This window comes from Lepidochelys olivacea, assembly GCF_965140295.1.
Source record: "Lepidochelys olivacea isolate rLepOli2 genome assembly, chromosome: 23".
Lineage (NCBI taxonomy): Eukaryota > Metazoa > Chordata > Testudines > Cheloniidae > Lepidochelys > Lepidochelys olivacea.
Genome location: NC_140433.1, coordinates 2,612,945 through 2,631,767, shown reverse-complemented (window position 1 = coordinate 2,631,767; position 18,823 = coordinate 2,612,945). Strand labels below are relative to the sequence as shown.

Genomic DNA, 18,823 nt, shown 5'->3' with positions numbered 1-18,823 from the left:
TGTTGCCAGCTTTAATTTTAATCACCAAACTTCTCCAGTTTCTTTTTGTAAACAAGTAACCCTTCTCCCCCCATTGGCAATGCAGCTCAGCTGTCCCCCCGTGGGAGAACCCCGAGACAAAAGGTCTCTACCAAGCAAAGAGAAATGCAAACAACAGACAAACCACCACCTCCTCCCCAGGTTAAAAAAAAAGATGGCCTGAAGAAAGGTGAGGATTGGGGATGGGGGAAGAAATTAGATTTTTAATTTGCAACAATCTAGGGTGTTAATCGCCCATAACAATCCCTAGCTCGTATCATCGGGAGAGCTCAAAATGCTGTACCAAAGCACTCTCACTATCCCTAAAACGCTCATTATCCGTATATACAGATAGGGAAACTGTGGCACAAGAGAGGGAAAGTAACTTGCCCCAGGGCACCTGGCAAGCCAGAGCTGGGAATAAAACCCAGCTGGCCTGACTCCCAGGGCAGGGTTCTATCCACTAGCCAACACTGCCTCCCTATCTTTCACCAGCTCCTGTGATGATTACATATGGGGCTTGATGATCATTTCCCTTACGCTGGGTTTACACCAGTGGAATGGAGTGGCTGCAGTGGAGTCACTCCTGATCTATACCAGTGTAATTTAGGGTAGAATCAAATGATCTTTTTAACCCAACATTGACCCTAAAAAGTTTCTCTTTGTAAAATATTGTTTGCATCCCAAACCAGGGGTGGAACCCCATTTGTAAATTCTTTGGGGGGCAGGGACCATCTTTTAGTTGTGTATTTGTACATCACCTAGCAGAATGGGGTTCCGGTACATGCCTGGGGCGCCTTGGTGCTACCATAATACACCTAATAGCCATACAAATGTACAGCACCTAGCACAATGGGTCCTGGTCAATACCTGGTGCTCCCAGGAGCTACCATAATATACCTAATAGGAATAACAGAAGTCCCCTTTGCTAGAGGAAGTAAAAATCTGCCTTTGAAATCAAGGCAAAATGAGCAACCCGGGGGTGGTGACTCTGCCTAGGCCTCATCCCGTAGCCATTGAGGTCAGTGGAAAGCTTCCCCTGGATTTGAATAGGCTTCAGATCCTGCCCCACGTCTGTATCTAACCTTCCTACCTTCTCATGGTACCTGGGTGACAGTTTTGCGGTCTTCTCTCGAGCAAGTTAGTTCACCCCATTTTCCCCCTCTGTAAATTGGGGGTGGCTGTTGTGACCCAGGTGGTGTAATTCATCACTGTTTATAGCTTCTAAGGCCAGAAGGGGCCTAGTCGGACCTCCTGCATAGGCCTGCCCTGGATTAATTAATTCCTCTTTGAACTAGAGCCAATCCTTTAGAAAAAACAGCTAGTCTTGATTTCAAAATGGCCAGGGATGGAGAATCCGCCTTGACCCTTGGTAAGTTGGTCCACTGGCTAATTGCCTTTCCTGTTAAAAATGTGCCCCATTGTTCTGTCTGAGGTGCTCAGATGGAACGGTTGTCTACTAGCATTGTAATTCTTGTGTATATTCCAGAAGGGCGTATCTGCTCCGTTGCCCAAGCGTTAGGGTGAGAGCCTGGGCCATATCCTCAAAGGAATTTAGGAGCCATAACTCCTACTGAACTGAAATCCCTGAGAGGATCTGGGTCTTAGCCATGGTGTGCCTCAGTTTCCCCATCTGTACAATGGGGTGTTATGAGGATAAATCCATTAAAGATGTCAAAGAGCTCAGGCACAGTGGGACAGGGCTCATATAAGTACCTTCAGCAGACAGATAAATAACCAGCCCTCCAGGCCCAATTGTGCTAGGAAGAGATAGTCTCTGCCCACAAGATTCACAGAGCTTGTGGCCAGAAGGGACCCATTAGATCAAGAGTTAATAATCTAACTAGACAAGGGCAGGGAGGGGAATCAGAAGCCTGGAGAGGGGAAGCTACTTAAGCAAGGTCACCCGACAGGCGAGCGGCAGAGTTGAGTCTAGACTGCACACCTCCCGAGTCTTCATCCACTGGGCCGCGCTGTCATTCTCTTTTCTCCCGCTCACAGGATGAACGTTGAAAATGGGCAACGTGCAGTCGGAAGCATCCCAAGATGTAGACCCCGCGCAGGGAAAAGACAAGGAAGGCAAGCCAAGAGCGGACGACCGGTGCTTGGCTGGCACGCCGAGCGGGGCTGGGAGTGAATCGGGAGCCCTCCCGCCTCATCCCGAAACCTTTGCAGTGAAAGAACCTTCCCAGCCACTCAACAGAGAGCCGGGGAGAAGAGGAAAGCAGGTGGCTTCGTCAGAGATGGGCAAGAGTTGCTCGAAGAAATCCAAGCTCAAGCTGTCTTCCATGTGGGTTCAGAATTCCAGCAGCCTCAGCAGAGATCCAGGCCTTGGAGACAATAACTCGGCTCAGGAATTGGGGCAAGGGAAGGCAGGGGAAGCTGGATCGACCTGCTTAAGTGGCGATGCCAGCTTGGGCACAGAGCCAAGCCCAGCACTGGATATCCCAGGCACCCACCAAGGGGAACCCAAGGGCCAGAAGGTGACATCTGGGTCTCAAAAGCCACCCCCCGAACAAGACTTGCTGAGGTCCAGAAAGGCAGCGCCCAAGGGGAAGAGCAAAGGGGAGACCGTTTCCATCATGAAGCAAGGAGGCCAGGGCGACCTTCTAGGCAAGAGTGCCGCTGTCCCAGAGCGGCTGGAGTGGGCACAGGGAGTCGGCGCACCCAAGGGCACGTCGGAGCCAGAGGGCTGCAGCCAACCGGCCCTGACCGAGACACGGACGCCGAGTTCAGTCCTGGACAACCCCGCCCGTGCAGACACTCCAAACCCCAATGACCAGGGGGGGCCTAACGATGCAGCAGAAAGGAACCCGACCAGCACAGCTCCCCCAAGGCCCCCGGCTGCGTCAGGAGGGAAGAAACAGCCCCCTCCTCATGAGGAAGGCTCACCCGGCAGCCACGGCGACTCAAAGGCACCCGCCAGTCCACGCCAATCGCCCACCGGCCAGGCCAAGACCCGGGGCAGCAGAGCAAAGGAGCCCCAAGGGAGTGAGGAGGACGGGGTGAACACAGAGGGGGTGCAGGCCCTGCTGGAACATGGACTGAGCTTCCTGTACAAGGTCACCATCCAGCCTGGGCAGCGGCCGCCCAGCGTCAAGGCAATAAAGCACCGGGCCAGCCTGATCTCCTCCGGTATCTCCTCTGCTGACGCCCTGAAGCAGTGTCCCCAGGAGAAGGCCCCGCTCAGCATCTCTGGGTCGCCCAAGGCAGCTGAGAAGCTGCTGCCGCTCAAGGGGCTGGAAAGGAGAGATCAGGAGGGTCTCAGCTCCTTGAGCCAGGCTTTTTTGGAGCAGTTCCAGAAAATGGGCACTAAGGAGCAGGCCTCACCCACCACCCAGCCCCGGAGCCAGGCCAAGCAGCAGCTGCATCTGGTCAAGATCCTGGACGATCTCACCTCCTTCAACTTCAGGAGCCTGGAGGGTCAGAAGCCCAGAGCGCCCACCCCTTACCCGCAGCGGCGCAAAGGCCAGGGCAGAAATAGCCCCAGGTTTGGCTCAGATGTGTCTCGGCTCGTGTCCTTCTTGGGCAATGGCCCCAAGCTTGACGGGCTGAGGCAGGATGAGGGCCACCCACAGCCCGTCAGGGCCTGGCTAGCTGACGACACGAGGAAGAACCTGGGTCCCAACGGAGAACCCGATGGGGAACTCCCTCAACTTAGCCCTGCCTTCGTGGCAGAGCCAGAGCAGCTAACACAAGCTGGAGAGACCCAGCAGCGGAAGCCAGAGACACCATCCCCAGAGGCAAATCCACCAGCAAAGGCTCCTGGTCTACCCACGCCAGACACGCCCGCCTTGCCTTCGCGAGAGGCTGCAGCTGCCAGCACAGTCCAGCCTGGCAAAGGGGAGGACCAAGCCATGGCCCTGCCTGGGCAGGAGGCTATTCCTCCCACTCCAGCCCCTCCAGTGCCAACGTGCCTGGCAGCTCCCCGCCCCTCCTGCCCCATGGCAGCTCAGCGCCAGGCAGCGTTGGAACAGAGCAGCGCCTCCAAGGGGGTGCCAGGCCATGTCAGGCCGAAAGCGAGGAAACAGGCCATGACTAAGCTGCAGCCCCGGTCCACGTGGCAGCCCAAGGTGGCAGCTAGCCCCACCCAGAAGCCGCAGGAGAAGCTTAAGGCCCACGGGCAGCCGAAGGCCAAAACGCAGAAGATAAAGTCGCAGAGGCAGGGGCGGGAAGCCCTGGAGCCACAGGTTGCCCCCGCGGAGCCCAGCCAGGATGCAGCCTCAGAGCAGGGTCCGGACGGCTCGCACGACAAGCCCCAGGCTTCCGCTCGCCACTGGCCGCCATTCCAGGTCATGGATTCGTGCCCCAGGAAGTGCTACTGCAAGCACCAGGATCAGAGGAAGCTGCCCAGGAACATCTCCGCGTGGTGAGTGGCCGTGGGGTCTGGATCCCGGGCACCCCCAGCGCTCAGAGCCCCCTGCTCCCAGCCCAGCCTCTGTAAGGAGGCGAGTCAGTGACCCAGGCCCACATCCTCAAAGCCAATGGGAGATAGGCACCTAAATACCTGAGGACCTGGGCCTTGGAGACTGGGGAACCCATAACCTCTAGGTCGCCAGTTCAGATCCAGCCCAAGGGGGTTGTGGTTGAAAATCCCAGGTAAATAATTTCACACACTGAAATAGCTCTAGTTTTCAGTCACCATGGAACTGGGCTGGACTTGAACAGGAGGATAGGTCCATCAGTGGTCTATTAGCCAAGATGGTCAGGGAGCTGGTCCCTTGAAGTTCTGGCCCTAACCACTATCAGAGACAGGATGCTCAGCTAGACGGACTATTGGTCTGCCCCAGTATGGCTAGCCCATTAGCAATCCCATCAAGCCACATGCTTGCAGAGAAGCAGCCTGGACTGCTGTACAATGGCCTAGCCAGCCAAGCAGCCCCCTGATAGCTGGAGAGCAGAAGTCTTGTCTTGCCTGTCTCCAGCGCTCTGATCCTGACCTACCACCCCAGCTTGATGGGGAGCGGGACCAGGCCTGCGCCAGGAAAGCTTTGCCGATAGGGCTCGACCGGCAAACCCTCCTGCTGGAGAGGCAGCTCCCACTGGCAAAAATGTGTGTTTGCCGATGTCGCTTGCGCCAGTTCCCCGAATGGAAAAAGCTGCCAGAGGTGGTGGAAGTGGCAGGGTGGGTGCCTGGGGGCAGATCAGCGATGACTGGGTGCCTGCCCTATCCAAACCACTGCCCCTGCCTGTCCTCTTGTTTCACCCTTCAATGCAGGCTGACTCCCTCCGCCAACCACCTGGCTGAGCCGCCCTGGGTCTCTACTGCCATCCTGGCTGGATCGCTGGTCGCTGGCACCAGGTTCTTCCTGGATTCATATGAGCAGCAGGCAGGAGATGATGACTGAGAATTCCCCAGTTTTCCTGTCAATAAACCACGTTCGGCCAGCTCTGTGGATTGGCTTCATTCACGCGCCGGTCCACGCGGGAGCAGCAGCAGCAGGCTGGACAAATCTTGGGTGAATTCCCCCACGCGCGACTTTCCCACCCCAGAGACAGCTGGCCTGATTCTCAGTTACAGTGGCCCCCCTGAGCTGCCCCTGGCCATATAAAGGGGCCTTAAAGTGGGTAGAAACAGGTCCCTGACAATCTTCACCCCTTATAATGCCATTTGGGGGGAGGGGGACACAACCCCTAGTGAGGGGTGAATGAGGTACCCTGGCCTGGGGAAGGGCTGCACACAAAAGCCCTGTGGGGAGAATGGAATCGGGGGGGGGGGGAGGGGGGGAGAGGAGAAAGAACATGGGGGACAGCCTGTGCCATGGGAAGATGGGGACACACAGCCCCTGGGGACATGGGGTAGTGCAGGGAGTCCCTGAAATAGGGGGAGTGGAGGGTGGTACCCAGGGGGTTTGTGAAGATCCCCAGGTGCATGCAATGTGCTCGGCCGACAGACACCACAAAGCGTGGACCCTGCAGGGGGAGGTGCCAGAACGTGAATTGAAGGTACATTGACAGAGCCGACAAGGCAGGAACAGCATAACAGGGACGTTTTGGGGCCTAGGACTGGCGTAGCAGGGGCTGCGGGTTGGGAGCGAGGAGCACTCGCAGAACCAGCCAGCGGAAGCTTGCCCAGCTGTGCCCAGCTCTAGGCAAGGGCAATCTCCAATCTCGCTGCCCCACGCCTGCTAAAACCACCGCTCAGCCTCGCACCAGTTCCTGGATGGCCTATGCAGGAGGCCCAGCTGCTCTCCATGCAGGAAGCAGCAACACAGAGCTGCAGCACGCCCCAGCGGCAGAGAGAGAGAAAACGCAAGGGCCCAGGGCAAACCTCCATGGTAAACATTCAGGCCTCATGGTGCATTTTGGGTTAAGGTCTTGAAAAGGGCCTGGATTTTCAGAGCACTTGTCCACAGGGGGAGGTTTCCCAGCACAAATATGGAAAAACTGGTCTTCTGTTATTGCTATTCCTTCATCACTCCAGCGCGGGCACGGCTCCAGAATAAAAGCCCAGCAGTTACTCCAGACTACGTGACTTTCGTCCGGAATAACGGCCCAGCGGCCAGGGCTACTGCGCCCCGCCCCCTATGAGAGTTATCTGGGGAGATTTCTCCCCTGGCATTGAAAGACTGTAAAGCACTTTGAGAGCCATTGCTGAGATAAGAGCTAGGCATTATTATTGGGGCTGCTCAGTCCCACAGCCAGCTAGCTCCATCCGCTAGGACCCAACCGTGCTGGTACAAATACACAACAAAGAGAAACACCCTATCAGTGAACTTACCTTCTTAGTTTAAATGTCACTGAAAAATGTGGGGGGGGGGGAGGGGAAGGAAATTTGAATTTTTTTCTTTGCAGCATGCTGCAGCTTCAGGGGAGCAGGAAAGCAGTTCCCCAGCGCAGTGACTGACACCCCTACAAAAAAAAGTGTGACTTCTGACCACGTAGCATTTCACACCCGCTTTGCTGGGTCCATGCTGTGAAAATCCTGCTAACCTCTGGGCCTTGCTACTGTCATGTAGTGGTGAGTTCCAAAGTTTAGTTAAACGTTCGCATTGCTCCGGTCAGTGAAGTTTCTGCCTTGGCAGGACGTGCAACTTTTAACTGCTGCACTTTGTGTTTGCTCCATCGCAACCAGACAGCAGGACCTGAGTACAGTGGCACAAGCGTACGGGTGCTTTGGAGAGACGGGGAGCTAGTAACTTAAAGGTCCTTCGAACCCGCCCTCACAGGGAAGCAGGATGGCTGGTTTGTTCCCCTTCTGTTAATAATGGCACAGCCCACAGCCATCTTCAGACTCAAGGTGAAATTCAGTCGTGGAGTAACCACCTTTTGCCTGGGGTCAGCACCTGTGGTGTCTGGCCTTCACAGCATTGCACCCTTCACCTCAGTGGATGCAGCTGTGTACAGCCTCCCCCTGGGAGCTCCGCAGGATCCCGAACAAAGGCTGTAATCTGATGCATGCAGCTTTCCTCTTCAGAACAATTAAGACAGCCGCCCCTTGCGTTTGTGTTTGATACTGAATTCCAAAGGAAGACAGAGGCCTGGTAACAAACCCACTCCCTTTTGTCATGTGAAAAACAGAGAGCAGCAGCAGCTCTCTGAAACTGACCCAGCAAAGGGGCACCAGCTGAAACTTGTGTGTTTTAACTAGGAGGGGGCAAGGTAAGGTCTGGTATTCCTGAGGGGAATGTTTGGGGCAGAGCCAGGCTGTCAAACCGTTAAGGAAGCCAGCCAGGACTGCTGGGGATTTAGGTTTTAATTCTAGAAGATTTTACAAACACAAATATTTCTAATATTTATTTTATTTTTAAGTCCCACCAAAAAAAAAAAAACACACTCCTCCAGTCTGTCTGGCTATAAACATGCCTCTGCGCTAGCTGTAGCCAAATCTTGCAGCCTTGGAGAACCCAGAGAAAGGGCCTAGCTGTCTAAGGTACTTACGTGGCCCCTGTCACCGTACTACCAGAGCCCCGCACCACCCCTGTGAGGCAGGACAGCGCTGTGATCTCCACTTTACAGGGCGGATTGAGTCCTAGCACCTCCAAAGGTGTATTTAGGTGACATGGCCAAGGTCACAGAGGTATTCTGTGGCACAGCAGGGAATGAACCTGGGTCTTCCAAGTCCCAGCCAAGCACCTTAACCCCCAGACCATCCTTCCTCTACAGTCTCAGTTCATTGCCCAGAGAAACAAGATCAAACAGGGAGGAGCAGAGATTTGCAGGCTGACCTTTCACAGCCACCTAAAGCGTCAGATATCTGCTTCCCAGTCACGTTAACTGGGTGCCCGACTCTCTTCAACCTTAACATTATGCAGTGTTAAGTTCAGGGGGTTCCTTACTACTACAGCTGAGGAAATGCATTTGTACAAGAAACGATAATTTTATTTAAACTGACACAGTCCCTTTAAATGACTCAACAAATGGAGCAGGGAACAAAAAGCAAAACACTAATGACGGCTCTTGGGGGCTGCTTAACCATTTGTTGACTAGAATCTGACATGCTCCCTCTATCCTGCTCAACAAAGGCAGGTAGAATAGAGGCCATCACCCGTATCACAGCCTCCAGAACACGGGTGTTAAGGGCTGTGGGCTGGAAAGTGGATCCTCCACATGGAGGAGAGTTTGAGTTTGGAAGGGTTTTAAAAAGGGTCTTGCCCTCCACCCATGCTGCTGAACGAGAGAAGCCCAGAACAGTGTAGCCCTTAAGGGCCCTCCCTGCCTACAGGACATGACTGCATAAAGGAACGAGGCAGCCTGGCCGCTCATGCTTTGTAACTGTGCTGTCCCAGAGAAACCTTTTAAATAGTTTTAAAAAGGGACAGGCTGATGGGAACAGGAGTAAGACACTAAAATAACAAGGGGACCAGGGCCAGAGGGGCAGAGAAAGTTCAGCTGGAGCTCTGCTAGACGATCATTTCTAGCTGCCTGGCGTATTCAATGACTTGTTTAGCTAACTCTGTTGACGGGATGGTGGTGTCTTCGGGTTTCTGCTGCTGGCTGCTGAAGCTGTAGTAGTTGTGTGGACTCAGAACCCAACCGCGCTAAAATAAAGGGGAAAAGAACATTAGATTAAAAAAAAAGTTTCAAGCCCTCTCCCGATTTATGGATTTCAAGGCTTTCCTTGTTGTGCGTTATTTCCTCCTTACAGGGTGGCTTGAAACCCTTCCACCTCCCTGGAAGCGCAGGCAGAATCCCAGCCATTTCAACCCTTTCAGGTAGGTTACACCATGGGGATTTCAGGTATCTTAAGAACCACCATCCTAGCTTCTGTGTCAGCATTAGGGGGACTGCTTATGGCTCAGCAGCCTGGCTGGACTACATCTCCCATGATGCACCACAGGCAGGGACTCCCACAATGCACCACTCCTTACCAAGAAGGGAAAGATGGTGCATCATGGGAGATGTAGTCCAGTCAGAAAGCCTGGCCCACGGAGGAGACAGGGAGCAAAAGACAGCCGAACTAAAACTCCCACAAGGTACTGCGGCACCTGTTTTGAATAGAGGGTTTTAGCTGAAGTGTTTTGTGGGGAAAAACAAATAGCTCTGTATTCCCACCAGCTTTACTGGCTAACAATCCTGCCGATGTACAAGCCAGGCTTGAATCTGGCTCTGCCTGCCAGAGCTGTGGCGGCTTTGGAGGACTAGTGGGAATAAAGAGTAGCAGAAATGGACTTGACGAAGCTAGCAGGTCGGACTCTGCTGCCCACAGGGCCACAAGTCAGCTGACAGTGGGGTTCTCTTCAGTCACAGCAGATCACACACCTTCTTGGCGTATTCCGTCATTTTCTTGGGGGTGTTGAAGAACAGAACCCTGGTGGCTTCGTTGAAGAGGATTTTCTCATAAGCCTTCTCGATGCAGCCGGCGATTTCGTCCCTGGCACCAGAGGGAAACAAGGTGGTCAGACCTCTGCCTTCGAAAACAGCACGAGACATATAGCAGCAACAGAACTTAGCAAGCTGGAAGATGGGACTTCTACAGGGGGAGGAAGGCGGCTGGGCCAAGAGGCTCACACACACGTGGCGATTTGGAAAGCCCAACTTGAGACAAAGAAGAATGGCCCAGCGGTTAGGGGATTAGCCTGGGACTCAGGAAGCTGGCGTTCAATTCCTTTAAGTCAGAGTCATAGGGTTTGAGGCCAGAAGGGACCACTAGATCAGCTGGTCTGACCTGTCTGGCACAGGCCATCAGCCCCACCATGCCAAAATGAGACCACAGAATCACAGCCCATAGAAGACTAGACTATTATGTGCCATAGGAGGGGCACTAGTGCCCAAGGCCCCTGCAATGGCAGCGAAGTGACTGAGATAGACCCAGATAAACCTGGCCCGTAACCCACACTCCACACCACAGAGGGGGAAAAAAAATCCCTTCTTGACCCAGTGTCTGGCTGAAACGCAAGCCACAGACTTGCTGTGTCAATTTACTTGATCACTCAGTGCCTCAGTTTCCCTGTTTGTAACAGTGGGATAACAGCCCTGCCAAAGGTGGGGGAGGTTGGGGGGGGGAAGGAGAGGAGAGATGTGAGGATTAATCCATTACAGCCTGTGAGGTGCTCAGACACTATGGTAAAAAGGGCCAGAAAAACACCACAAATATAAACAGATACTTTAAAGGGCACTTTGAAAAGGGGGCTCAGGTGGGTTACCCAGAATCAGCGGGCACTTAGGAGAATCTTTGCCATACTGCTGTGGCAGGACGCACAGTTACGGAAAAGTACTTTCCAGTCGCAAGTATCTCCGTCCACCCTTGCCTTCCAGCTGCTCCCAACTTTCTCAGATCCTAAATCGTTCCATGCTTAGGCTCCCTGAGAGTAGCCCTTTCTGATCTGTGGGCATATGTACTGGGCGAGAGGGGATGGGTGATTTGGGAAGTGCTAGGAGGTTACAGGAAGTCTGTATTACATGCTATTTCCTATATGAGCTTGTTTCACAGCAGCTAGTTTGTATGCTTTTTAGGGCCAGGGGTTTTGCTCTGCGTTTGTACAGCTCCTAGCACAGTGATCCATGACTCAGGCTCCTCAATGCTACCATAATACACCTAATGGAAGAGAAGCCCCCTTCTATAGCAGCTGCACCTTGCAGCCAAAAAAAACTCCAATTTCCCCAACGTGTTCCAATGGGAAAATAAATTCCTCTGGACCGATTCATGACAGCAAGATGCCAATGCCCTAGCTCGTTAGTTGCTCTTCATCCTATCAGGTGATTTCCTACATGCTCTGGGTTCCCTTTAACGGGTTCCCTTTAACAGCCCACAGAGGGCGGATCGAAGCAGCCAATAGGGAAAAAAAAAAAGACTCACCGAATGGTGTCCAATAAGATGTCGATGAAGAAAGTGTAACTCTCAGCAGGGATGTTGCCTTTGGCCAGGAACACTTTGTTGTAGCTGCCTTCCATCAAGTACTAGCCGGGGAGAGAAGCAGAGATTTGAGGCGTTTGTCTTGGGAGTTGGATTAGTTGCTCCTGGAGCCAGGCCCACTTTAATCTTAACTCCCCAATGGAGTTACGCCATGCACGCACGTGCCTCCAGCCACCGCTAAGATGCGACCACTTCTAGGCTGCAGTGTGGCTGCTATTTAACAGTGCACAGCAACACTGGCCCAGAAGCTAGGACTCAGTGAAACAGCGAGGGAAGCAGGATGACACTATATTTTTCAAGGGGTAACACTCCAGTTTTACCCAAGAGCATGCTGGGAATCTTTCATAAGTGGTCAGGGCCTGTTTTACAGCTCATCTAAAAAGCTGGCAGCTGTAGCTGTCTCAGTCATGCCACCGTGCACCAGGCGGGGGTGTTGGCTCACTGCTACCAGGCAGATGCTGCTTGTGTTAGTACCCTCAGGTTTTCGCTGGATGGCTCCCATCCATGCAGTGACACAGCCATGCCCTGATCCCACCCCACAGTAGGCTGGAAAGGTCAACAATGCATGGAAAAGGCACAGACAACCGTAACTCAAAGCCCTGGGCGGAAAGGGGTTAGGCCACCAACGCTGCAGTGGCAGGGCCAGCGGCAGGCCGAGCAGGCCGCAGTGGGAGCTACCTGCTCTAACGAGACGGGGTGCTTGATGTACACGTTGGTCTGGATGTCCTTCGCTGGGAGTCTCTCTAGCTCAGTGTGGAACTCAGCCACGCGGTTCTGGGACAGCAGGAAGAGCAGGTTCAGCCCTAGCAGCTGGTGCTTGTAGGCGGAGTCCGGCAACTCATCCCTACAAGGAACGGTGGTGTATTAGTTTCAATAGGGGCCCAAAGATGTTAACAGAACCCAGTCACTGTCTAACATTAAACAAGGATCAGGCTTAGGTACCCCAAGAGCTCAGCTTGCTTAGTACCCTGGCACACACACCATTAAGCAGCCTGTTAACCTTTTGGTACAGATAAAAGAAGGAAAAACAGTGAAAGCATTGGAAATGCAAAGCATTAAATAAGGCTTCCATTTTAGCAGCATCCCTTGGTCCCTTTCCCTCTAGCCAGAGGGTTTTTAGAAGGAAAAAGAACCCGGCTGACAGTCTCAAACGCTATCAAAGGTGGTGGGTGATAACTGTCCTTTCCGGGAAAAAAAAAAAAAAAAAAGATGTTCGCGGAGATGTGCTGGAGCTACGGCGGCTGCTGTTAAAGTCTGATCCTGTTTTATCCCCGGCAGTGGCTGGGCTTCAGTGGGAGCCGGTAGAGGTGGTGATATTATCTGGCCCCTCTCCCTGGCCTGGCCATCTCTCAGGAGTAGGATGAAGGAATCCAGGGGTACCAGCTATGATGAAGCTCGCTCCAGTAGCCTCTATCTGTTTTTGCTTATTTCCCCCTTTCTCTCCTCCACTCAGTCTTTCTTTAAGGACCCCAAAAGAGAATGATGGATGGAACAGCCCATCCCCTGATTAATTTGGCCACCAGTTAGGACTAGTTTCCAACACACCAATTTTGGTTTATTAATTCCAGGCCCACATTTTCTCGCTCACCCGACATGCTTTCAACATAGTCCTTGAGCGATAGCAGGAAGCCTTTTGGTTCGGTCCAATTCAGTTTTTCTGTTTGGCTTTTTTGCACCCGTTTAGAACATTCTTTATTAAAAGAGAACTAGGATCTCAGGGAGACTCACCGGGGCCGGATTACCTCGGGGACTGGGGACGAGTTGCTCCCCAGGGAACAGCATGGTGCTGCTACTTGTGTTGTGCCTGTGGGATGGTTTTGTTTGGGGCACCCCTGCTGGGCTGCTGTCAGAGAAAGGACACCTGACTAGAGGGCCCACTGATCTGAGCCATTCACTGCAGCAGGAGATTGGACCAGAGCAGTCACCAGGATCCAATCCAGCGTGGCAGAAGACAGGATTTTGGACCAAAGGGACCACTGGCATCCAATATACCAGACTAGCTGAACCAAACCATGTGTATTCACACTACCAGCAAGGAAAGTCTGAGGAGGTCAGTACAACCGGGTACCGCATGATGGGAACGCTTCCCATCCCACAGGGGTCAGTGGTTACACGACGAAATGCTGGGGGTCCGACACTCACTTGTAGTCAAAGTAGTAGCATTTCAGCTGAGCCATATATCTCTCAAACGATGGGATGTCTTTCTTCAGGATGCTCCACTGGGCTCCGATTTCGAGAATATCCCCTGGGACAGAGAGAGATGGAAAGGCAGACTAAGAGAGCTTGACTGGCGGACAGCAGGCAGGGGGGCTTCTCGCCTGACCGAGATCTCAAAAGGCTCCCTTTTCTATTCACAGCACTGCGGCGACGCCAGGGCTGAACAAATCTCATTCGCTGGGGCCCGTGGTCAGGAAGGAAACCTCCTTCCCCACATATAGCACTGCAGTCAGCCCCCTTCATCGGGGAGTCTGCCCTTAATGAGAAGTATCAGTCAGGAGGCAGCATATTAGACCCAGTGCATTTTGGCCATTTGCCATGCAACACAGAGACAAACTGCAGCTAACTGCACACAGCCTGCTACTCTGAGTGAGGGAAGGTGGGGGGTGGGACGGACAGGACAAGCTCCTTCTAGGGAATGCAGAGATGATACTCACTGGCTAATATAAGCTGCTGCTTCGTCAGTCTCGTGCCTGTTGTAGGCAGGAAGTTGAGCTCCAGCAGGGCTAGCTGGAACAGAAGAGCAGACGCGTTACACGAGACCGGACGCTAGGACAACCAAGACTTAGCATCCCACCAAGGGCTGTGGGGGCCTGCACACATTCTGCTGCAACGGGGCTCAGTCCAGTTCCTTGCAGCACAGGTGGCCACAACATGAGACTCCCTCAGCACAACTGGTCGGCAGGCTAAGGCTGAGTACACCAAGGGCTTCGGCAACTGAGCTGCCAGGTTGGGCCCCTCCGGAGTGGTTACAGCACGCTGGCGGAGGGGATGGATGGCAGGCATGCTTTCGCTGGCTGTACCTGTCCTGGGGGCAAAGAAGCCTTTGGTATCACTCAACTAGCCCCTTTCAGCAGTGCTACGTTCAACCGAAGCGTTAACACACACACACAGGAGCACCAGCCCTGCTATAGCCGAGGTGCAGAACAGCTTTCTGTTTAAAGCTGGGCTCTCCAAGGCGCTCTGTTCTGCTAATCGCTCCTAAACCTCAAACGCTTACAGCAATACCAGGGGTTACTTCACATCAGCCACTTCTGGGGTGGAACGCTACAGTCACTTACCAGCTCCACAATTTTGGGCAGGAAGCGAAGAACCACCCTACGTTTAACCAAAATGGCAGCGGTGAGGAATTTAAAGAGGCAGGATGTAATTAAACAGTAATCCTGGCTGAATTCAACTTGGGTAACACCCCAATTCTTACAAACAGTCCCTTGGGATGTTTAACAAGTGGCCTCAACCTTGGGTTCGCCTCAATCCTACCTTAGCATGATGCTGGCGCACTGGGCTCACTAGTGACTCGGCGGGCATGACAGCAGCACTTGTGCAGAGGTGTGTAAATATTAAGGCACAAATGGCCTGTGGGAAGCAGACAACTCCTTCTGACTCATCGACCCCACCCTCTGCGGGATCCCACGATTCTCTCCCCCACCCCATTTCTGACACAGGGCTACAGCTCTAGGTTCCTGCCTGCTCAGGTGGAGACAAAGGTGCCAAGTCTCCTAGGAAAAAAGGCACTTTGAGGATCATTCACCAAATATCTCAGACATATTTTAAGAGGGCATCAACTGGGCCAAATTCCAGCTCAGATTCCAAGTTCCATTTCGGACTCCCTAAATTCTGCTTGCCTTCAGTCCACTACAGGATTCTTCTTCACCTCCCATATCTTAAGCTGCCATGCAGCACTGCCATAGGGTCGTTCAACAGCTATCACCCCAAAGGTGGCTGCATTTCAATGGACTTTGCACACAGTGTTCTGGGATTGTTCGGTCCAAGGGACTCTACAGAAAGGCAGGATATACAGTGTCTTCTGTTGGGACCCAGACTCTATTCAGGAAGCAGCAGCCATACCAGGGCCAGAGGATTTTACAACACACTGGATGCACACATTATTATTCTTACCTGGACTCCATGTGTACAAGACATGCTGCCCCCCAAATACGACTTCTTACCTATCACCTCCCCGATGACATTTCCCTCTCCCTAACTAACCTGCAGTCCCAATTCTTCCTGGCCTGCCTGCCATCCAGCCTCACTACTCCGGAGGGGCAAAGACCAACCGGGATCCCCACCAGCCTCCTACCCTGCCCTCCACCGAGGCAGTGGCAAAATCACAAGGGTGAAGCCAAAGGTGGTACAGAGGAGCAGAGATAAACTCAGGGGATGGAGAGATGCCAGCCCCTAGAGCATGACAACAGGGCCCCCAATGGGGAAAAGTGGGGTGGGGGTTCCCTGTTCAGGCATCCCAATCGCTCCGGCTTAAAGGCTTCCAGGGTCCCCGTTGTGCCCCACTAGGAGATTCCAGAATTTCTCTCCCCTGCCCCCACTGCTGGGCTCACCAGCTCCCCCCTGCAAGGAAACAGAGGAGCTCTCCCCACCCCCCCTGCACCACTGCCAGCTCCCTGGGGGGTGGGGAGGCTTCCAGACCCACCTCTGTGTCCCCCCATTCAGGGGATTCCAGCCCCCTCCCCATCTGCAAAACCCCTCACCCAGTCAGGCTCCCCATCTCTGTGCCCCCAGCACCACCCCCACGCTCCCTCCCGCTGCCCCCCCGCCCCCAGCTCTCCCCCACCCTGACTGTCAGCTCCCCCACTTCCCTTGCCCCCCAATCCTTCCCCCAGTTCGCTCCATCCCCCACCTTCCCTGCCTCCTCTAGCCCCCTGCCCCCATCTCCCCCTGATCCTCCCCCCCCACAGTTCCCTCCATCCCCCCGCCCTCCCGGGTCCCTTCATCCCCCGCCCCCCATGATCCTCCCCCCAGTTCCCTCCCTCCCTCCACCCCCCCTCCTCCCTCCCAACCCCCCACCCCGGTACCCCCCATCCGGCCCCCCCATCCACCCTCCCTCCTCTGGCTCCCCGCCCCCCCTCCTCCCTCCCAGCCCCCCACCCCGGTACCCCCCCTCCTCCCTCCCAGCCCGGTACCCCCCCTCTGACCCCCCCGATCCTCCCCCCCCAGTTCCCTCCTTCCCTCCCCTGGCCCCCAGCCCCCCCGATCGACCCCCCCCCTCTGGCTCCCCGCCCCCCCGCCCCGGCCCCCCCTCCGACCCCCCCGATCCTCCCCCCCCAGTTCCCTCCTTCCCTCCCCTGGCCCCCAGCCCCCCCGATCGACCCCCCCCCTCTGGCTCCCCGCCCCCCCGCCCCGGCCCCCCCCCTCTGGCTCCCCGCCCCGGCCCCCCCTCCGACCCCCCCGATCCTCCCCCCCCAGTTCCCTCCTTCCCTCCCCTGGCCCCCAGCCCCCCCGATCGACGCCCCCCCTCTGGCTCCCCGCCCCCCCGCCCCGGCCCCCCCGATCGACCCCCCCCCTCTGGCTCCCCGCCCCCCCGCACCTTGAGGCGGCCCAGCGCCTCGCCGCACTTGCTGAGGTTGGGGCTCTTGCGGTTCCACTCGCCCTTGAGCTGCTCGTACATCCCGGCCGCCGCCTTCAGCCCCGCGGCCGCGTCCGCCCCGTTCACCACCAGCCCGGCCGCCGCCATCGCTGCCATGAATCGGCAGCCGCGCCGCGGCGCCGCCCCCTTTACGGCCGCCGGCGCCGCGCTGCTTTACGGCCTCCCCTGGCAACCGCGGCCAGCCGCCGGCAGGGCGAAGGGGCCTGACCGAACACGGGAGGGCGCGCGCACGACGTCTGACGTCATCGGGGGGGGTCGGGCGGCGCGCGCGCAGCGTGAAAGCGGGAAGCCGTTGGCCGCCGGGGTGCGTGACATCGTTGGGCTGTGTGTGACGTCAGGAAAGCGAGATACGCGACGTCATCTGGATGGATGATGTGCCACCGTGAGGGGCCATCACTGGGCGGGAAAGGGAGGGGAATGACGCCCTGGGGGGGGACCATGAAATCCTACGGGGAGCGGCTGTGAGGTCATGGGGGGCGACGTCAGGAGGAGATGCGCCAGCAGGGAACAGGATGTGATGTCATGCGGGAAGGTGACCTGGAAAGGAGGGCGGATGTGATGTCGGGAGGGGGAAGGGGAAGTGACGTCATAGGGAGGCTCGGGGCGTAAGCCGGTTGGGTCGATCCAGCCGTCCAAAAGCCGTGACTCCACTTCCCAGCCTCGTGCGGTGCGGCGTCTGAGCCCGTAGCGGGGGCGCCGGTCACACCCTCGAGCTGTTCGCCACAAGCGAAGGCGGAACCTGGGGCTTTTAAAAATGAAAGTGGAGATTCTCCCGTCAGTTCATTCTTCAGGACCAGGGGCTTTAGTAAGTTATCATGAGACTCATGAGGAAGTCGTGAGAATTAGCAACACGGGAAACTGAGGCACGGGGGAGGGGGGAACAGGACTTGCCATCTCTGAGTCCATGGCCCAACCAGGAAGAAAACCTTGGAGTCCCAGTTCCAACCACTGGCTCGAACCTGTACAACACATGCCGTCTTAATCCTGTGCTATGCCAAATTATTTTGTGAGGCTACATTCCTTAAATGTTTACGGGGTGTATTGGGTCCCTTGGGTGGGAGATGCCAAGACTATCATTGTAACACATTACAGTACACATTACGGAATCTCCTTTAGGTTTTTCCATTATGGTTTTCCACCAGGTGGCGTCCTATACCTGCCATAACATCGGTCACCCCTAATTCTAGCTGCTCTCTCCACACGCTCCTAGGAAAAATTTCATATAAAACTTCTTATCTTCCAAAACCTAGTGGATTTCACACACTTGTGCTGCTTAGTTATCTCCTGTATTCACACCCTCCAGTACCACAACATGAGGTTTGTTTCTGATCCCTAGAAAGGAGGCACAAGATTTACACAGAACTCCAGTTTAGAGCTGTGCAGCAGCCCTTGCTGATTTAGGGTCACATGGGCTTTTGATGAATTTGGGTTCACAGCCCCTGAGACTCACAGGGGAGTTTAAGTTCAAAGGATTTCAAGACAAAACCTAGCTAGAACTGGCTGTTCTTCATGGTTTTAACACAAATCCCAGTTGGTGTAAATTGACATAGCTCCATTGCTGTCAACAGATCCGTGCCGATTTAAACCAGTTGAGCATCTGGCCCCAAAACTGAAATCTGTCTGGGGATCCTAGGGAGTGGGAGGTAGTTAATTCTGAATTCAGACCCAGATGCTCAAAAGTATTTAGGTTAAGTGCCTAAAGACTTCTCCAAGCTATGACCTCCAGTTCACTCTGAAACTCTTTCCTGACTGCATTCCAATTCAGTTTTTAAACACTGTCTCCCAAAAATCCTCATGTAGTTTCAGCTGGCTAGAATGGTATTCTTCTTCACTTCTCCTCCCAAACTGCTGTATATTATTGCTGTGTGATGGTAAAAGCAGCTGCTATGCTCCATCCCAGAGCTGGCTAC

At 54.7% G+C, this 18,823-nt stretch overlaps 3 protein-coding genes across 3 annotated transcripts in view; 2 read left to right on the top strand and 1 right to left on the bottom strand.

Annotated features, from left to right (window-relative positions):
• Positions 1–2,234: 2,234 nt before the first annotated feature.
• On the top strand, positions 2,235–5,369 carry GGN (gametogenetin). The gene is made up of 2 exons (XM_084612807.1): positions 2,235–4,387; positions 5,237–5,369. The coding sequence occupies exons 1-2, from the start codon at positions 2,262–2,264 to the stop codon at positions 5,364–5,366; spliced, it is 2,256 nt and encodes a 751-aa protein (XP_084468933.1). The 5' UTR covers positions 2,235–2,261; the 3' UTR covers positions 5,367–5,369.
• Positions 5,370–8,318: 2,949 nt separating this feature from the next.
• Positions 8,319–17,009, bottom strand: PSMD8 (proteasome 26S subunit, non-ATPase 8; the record flags this gene model as incomplete). Its single annotated transcript, XM_084612093.1, has 7 exons — positions 8,319–8,999; positions 9,721–9,832; positions 11,258–11,358; positions 11,993–12,158; positions 13,457–13,559; positions 13,969–14,041; positions 16,854–17,009. The coding sequence occupies 7 exons, from the start codon at positions 17,007–17,009 to the stop codon at positions 8,862–8,864; spliced, it is 849 nt and encodes a 282-aa protein (XP_084468219.1). The 3' UTR covers positions 8,319–8,861.
• A 78-nt stretch (positions 17,010–17,087) lies between these two features.
• CATSPERG (cation channel sperm associated auxiliary subunit gamma) overlaps positions 17,088–18,823 on the top strand; it is a 44,299-nt gene continuing 42,563 nt past the window's right edge. Inside the window, exon 1 of the mRNA XM_084612092.1 lies at positions 17,088–17,445. Within this exon, the coding sequence (XP_084468218.1) occupies positions 17,406–17,445 (40 nt within the window). The 5' untranslated portion in view covers positions 17,088–17,405. The remainder of the gene's footprint in view (positions 17,446–18,823) is intronic.

What these genes read in the sequence shown, in the direction of transcription:
- GGN (XM_084612807.1), top strand. Translation starts at nt 2,262, where the DNA reads ATGGGCAAGAGTTGCTCGAAGAAATCCAAGCTCAAGCTGTCTTCCATG. An exon ending in CCCAGGAACATCTCCGCGTG is followed by an intron (nt 4,388 to 5,236) that starts GTGAGTGGCCGT and finishes CCTTCAATGCAG; the next exon opens with GCTGACTCCCTCCGCCAACC.